Consider the following 5421-nt stretch of genomic DNA (forward strand, 5'->3'; position numbering starts at 1 on the left):
GGGCGACAAGGGGGGCTGTCAGACACCAGTGTCCCCCATGAACTCTGGTGGGGGAGACGCTGGTAGCCCCGGCGGCGGGGAGCTACCGCAGCAAAAAACCACCTCGCCTTCCGTGCCGCCTGGGACAGCAGCTGGGAAAGCCACTGGAGTCCCGCCCGGGCCGGGCCCCAGTAGCCGCTCGGCGAAAGGCGGGACTGGCCAGAGCGAGAAATCCGAGACCCGCTCGGTGTGTAGTAACAGCAGCTGGGAAGCCGGCGGGGGCGGTGCCGGCCCCATCTGCAAGATCTGCTTCCAGGGCGCTGAGCAGGTGAGCGCTGGGGTAGAGATGGGCTCGGGAGGTGGTGGTGGGGGGGGAAGGAGAGTCTTCCATTGGCAAGGGTGGGCAGACAGATTTGCAGCCTGCCATCCTTCCTTCCTTCCTTCCCCCCCCCCAAAAAAAAAATCAGGCAGCAATTGTAGTTGTATACAATCAGGAGACCCGATTGGGAAAGGCGCGGAGTCTCATGCGTCCCAATTACAGGTTAAGATCCCTTTCATGACTTTCAGGGAGGGAGGAAGAAGCAGAAAAGAGGGGGGGGGGCGCGCGCTTCCCCGCCCTCGCTCCATTGGTTAGATCTTCGTTGGGAATATTGCTGCTTCAAATACAATTAGTGCAATAGTAGGAACTAACACGGGCTGGTCATCAGCACCACGGACAGCGCCAGTGGCCGCTTAGAAAAGCACTGCAGAAAAGAGGAAGTGAAGAATCCGGTTTCTCATTTCGCCACTGGGTTGAATCATCATAATATTGTAGTAGGCGGGGTTAAGTTCCCAGACTAGACATGCTACCTCTTATATGACGAGGTGGTAGCATGGTGGTGGCAACCTTTCTGCATTCAGTAAGAAACAAGTAAGGTTAACTTTCTTGTTACGTAGAGGCTTGCTACTGCATCTGCAGGTCAAAGAATCGGTTATTAATTAACCATTAGCTGTTTTCTGATATATAGCTGCAGCAAGAATGTTAACAGGGATGAATGTCTTTCAGTGAAGATAGCTTACGAAATTCACTTAAATAAATATGTGACTTAGATCAGTTTAAATTGTAAACTATCACCTTATAACAGGTTACTTTTGTGTGCTTAATAATACTGTGATACATGTGTGTGTGTGTGCTTATATTGACATTTATTACTTGGCCTGTATTAATTGTTATATGGGAGTATCAATATGAGTGCAGCCTAGATCAGGATGCACCTTCATTTGGATCAAGAATCACACTTAATGTATAGCAGGAATTACATTCCAAAACAACTAACGAGACCAGAAATAAATAAAAATTGATTTAATTTGAGGGTAAACTTTAATTTAGACCAAAGTAATTTAATACAGCTAATATTATTGCTTTCCCAATGTCACTGTAAAAAGTATAATTTTGTAGCAAGTTTTCAAATGGTTTTTGGGATGTGGTACACCTTAGATGTAGAGGTTTTTTTTGGCATGGATATTAAGGAAGTTAGTATATCCAGGAGCCATGCTTAGATTATTATTTGATGAAGTTTCATTTCACAGTTTCATTTTCCCCATTCCAGACGAGAAGCTATTAAGATGACCTGACTCCAGAGATTTATGAAATCTGATGGATTCTTGAATTTCTAGTGTATTTTCCTGAAGCAAGAATCAGTTATTCTATTAATGTTCCTGTTGATATATGGACTAAGAAAACAGAAGGGCCTTTCAAAGCTTAACTCAGTTCAGTGAACTGCAAACAAGTGGGTTGTAAATCACAGAGATATTAATGCTTATAAATTGTACATCATCCTGAAAGTTGAGATTGAGAATAGCAGGGAACCAAGCAGTAATAATGTTTCTAATTCATGATAAGAATTAAAGTTCCAGCAAGCAGTCCCAAAAATATCAGGTTCAAGGGTAGCAGATGTCACATTTCATCTGAGAGTCAGGAAAAGTACAATTTTAGAAATGATGCCACTGGCCAAGTACTTTCTCATCCCATCCAGGGACATCTCATAATAGACCTGATTAATTAAGGTTGGGCTCTGCAAAGATTTGTTTTTTAGATTTTGACTCAGATCTGATCTTATTCCCAATCCTAGATGGTCTTCACTTTTCTACAATTATATCAAGAATGCAAAGGCCTGTATCTATTGCCTCATGGTACATTAGGCTCCTCAGTTTCTAAGATGATAGGTTCATTTGCTTAGGATTTTTATATATGTACTGTAGCTGGACCCTGAAAGATCCATTGAGACAATCACTAAATATCCTCTTTAACAATGTGAAATCTAACACACACACACATCAGATTTTCTGGAGATGGAAATAAAGCTAGCCAATAGATAACTGAATTGTGTATAGTACAAATTTATCTTGACTGAGTTTGGCTTAGTATATTCAGTTATATTTGCTAAATGGCAACAAGGGCTGCAAAAAAGGCTTATTTTGTATCCTCCATTGCCTTTTTAGATAGCTAGCCATAATTCTTTAGAGTAGTCAATTTCTTGACCATAAATAAATATTTTTTTCTTATTGTAATTTACTCTGTAAAGCCCAGTGCAGGAGTCCTCAGGCAGCCATTGTGACACATTTGTGAGACATTTTGAGGATAGAATAATTTATTTTCATGCTCCTTGAAAATCTGCTTTTGTTACGCATTGTACTGGGATAAATGAGTAGGATTGTTTTCAGTTTTCATAGAATATGAGCAAGATGTTTGTAATGTATTACCTATTCTCTGGATGGATACAGAGAGTTGTAGATGTATTATGTAATGGGATAGTTCCACCAGCTCTAAAGGAGTCGGTAATCTGTTCATTCCTGAAGAGGCTGTCTCTATGTTCAGACAATTTTGTCCTATGAGGATAAAATATTTTGGGGAAAATATATTTGAGAAATTAATATTGTGAAGTCAATGCCCATGTGTTAATAACAACAGTTTTTGTAAAATTTAACAATAGCTTTATTTAAATAACATATATAATGTTCCCCATTGGCTTTTGCCATTGCTCTTTCCTACAGCAGATGTTTCTCTCAGAATTATAGTTGATTTATTCAGAAAAACAGCTTTTATCAACATCAGTGACCTCAAAAATTTCACATTAAATCTTTGCAAGAGGAAGACCATGTTAGCAGTTCCCAAATTCTCAACTGACTGCAATCCCTCAACAAGAATTTGTTTGTCATTTGAATGTACTCATAAACTCAGTGGCATCATTGAATGTCCTAATAACATCTGTGGAACATGCACTAATTATGCCTTTTCCTGAACAGAGCCAACCAAGCTACTGTTGTGCATGTATTGCCAATTTTATGCTTCATTTTTCTAACGTACTGTTCATAGGATCCTTGCCCTTGCCCTTGATCTGAATGTTACAACTAGGCATAATATAGCAGCCATGCTGTTGAGTAGAATGCTTGTTCATATACATGTTAAATTTCTGTTGAAGAAATTGTACTAGCTGCTAATTAGATATCAAGCTATATTTTAGTTATGACATATAAAGCATTAAACAATTTGGGACAGGGAGCTTGATAGAATGCTTGTACTATTACAGGCTTACTCAGTCCCTAGGATAATTGGAAGATATTGTATTGTATTTTCCCACTACCACAGAATATCACTTTATAATCACTCATGGATAGACATGCTCTCTCTCTACAATCTGTACTACTCTTTTTCTTGAAATTAGCAAGGTCCCTACTGCTGGCATTTTGTAGATATTTGATGAAGACCTATCTCTTCACACATTTTCTCTGTATGAATATAATATGAAAAGATTTTCGTTAACATTAGATCGTAATTCGTTAACATCGTATCTGATTTTTTAAAGAAAAATAAACCATTATTCATTATTTCTTAAATGCTTTAAAAGTATTGCATATTTCATACTATTTTTTCATTAATGAATGCTATGATTTTTCTAAAATCAATAGCATTAGGGTTTTCTCATAACATCCATTTATCAGTTCATGACCTTGGATTAAGCTTTGACCCCTTAACTACAAAAATGTTTCATTCTTCATTCCTATCTTTGTCCTACTTAATTTACTTTATCATTTCACATTTGTTCATTTCACATTTACCCATGGAGCTGGGTCCCACTTTGTGTCAGTGAACTGCTCTTTAACTAATATTTTATGTCAAGTTAAAATTTATTTATGATCCAAGACCAAACACACACAAAAAGACCAACAATACAATAAATACACAAAAGAAGAAAAATATGGACAGAAAATCCTGAAAGTATTGCAAGAAAACACAGTTAACAATAGCTGTGGGGAGAATAGGGGAGAAACTAGATGACGTCTATCAGCTATAGCAATTGACAGAAATTTTACAAATCTTCAAAGTTTCTGAAGAATGGTCACCCTAAAGAAGGGTAATGACATTGTAGCATATGTTTTAAGTGGTCTGGGGTAGTTGTTGTACTGGTGCATGAGCAAATGGAGAGAGAAAAAGGGAAGAAACTCAACTCTAGCCTTGAAGTATAGGTATACAGTCCCAAGGACTGATGTGTTGACCTGGCTGCTGGCCAGGATTGTTGTGGGGCAGGCATAGACATCATTGCCACATTGGGCAAGCCTTGCATATAAGTGTGGGGAACAAGATCTCTGGGATGAAGATACTCATCTCCTTAGTTGATGGACAACATGCTACTAGTTTAATCCAAAATTGGACAGCAAGCGTGAGGAGGAGTGGGGAAAAATAGAGGAGAAATGAGACAAAATGACAATTACAAAGACTGTTGTAGAAGGGAATGGCTGGAGAAGAAAAACCAGAGGAAATGTTGATGTGTGTGGAGCAGTTGTTAGTTTGTAGTAGTAGAGAGAGAGAAGAAAAGTCAACAGGTGACTTGCCTGGAGGAATAGAAGCAAAGTCCCAGAGATGGCATATGGTTAGGAGGGAGTTGGCTGGCTATGGACAGAGTGTTGGAGTCTTTGACAAAGCCCTAGTCTCTGGGGAAAGAATAAGAAAAAGATTCCCAAGAGAGGTTCATCGCCTAACAGAGAAGATGCAGATGATGATTAGCTGAACAGATTCAAGGAAAGAAGATTAATAGCATTTAGCACATTCATTCATAAATCCAGCACATTCCTTCCTTTAATTCTCTTGTTATAATTCCAGAAATGGGTAAGGCAGACAAACGGAAAGAGGAAGAAGTTAAGCATTTAGGAGAATATTTAGAGGGAAATAATCTTTAGAAAAGAAAGTTGAGAAAAGATCTAAAACTAGGTAAAAACTAGGATCTTTTTGAAAATATCCATTGTAAATAGTTTTCAGTTTCAGTTTCAGTTTATTGTATTTATACCCCGCCTTTCTCCTGGTGGACTCAGGGCAGCTTACAGCCAGTTAAAAAACAGAGCAATTGATACAAATATACAAAATTTAAAATAAATTAAAAGATATATTTAAATAGGCCTTTTCTC

At 38.5% G+C, this 5421-nt stretch overlaps 1 protein-coding gene across 1 annotated transcript in view; it reads left to right on the forward strand.

Moving 5' to 3' along the window:
* Window positions 1-37: 37 nt before the first annotated feature.
* MARCH11 (membrane associated ring-CH-type finger 11) overlaps window positions 38-5421 on the forward strand; it is a 36802-nt gene continuing 31418 nt past the window's right edge. Inside the window, exon 1 of the mRNA XM_015812996.1 lies at window positions 38-307. Coding sequence (XP_015668482.1) covers window positions 38-307 — 270 coding nt within the window. The remainder of the gene's footprint in view (window positions 308-5421) is intronic.

This window comes from Protobothrops mucrosquamatus, unplaced genomic scaffold, assembly GCF_001527695.2.
Source record: "Protobothrops mucrosquamatus isolate PMUCROS unplaced genomic scaffold, P.Mucros_1.0 scaffold126, whole genome shotgun sequence".
Lineage (NCBI taxonomy): Eukaryota > Metazoa > Chordata > Lepidosauria > Squamata > Viperidae > Protobothrops > Protobothrops mucrosquamatus.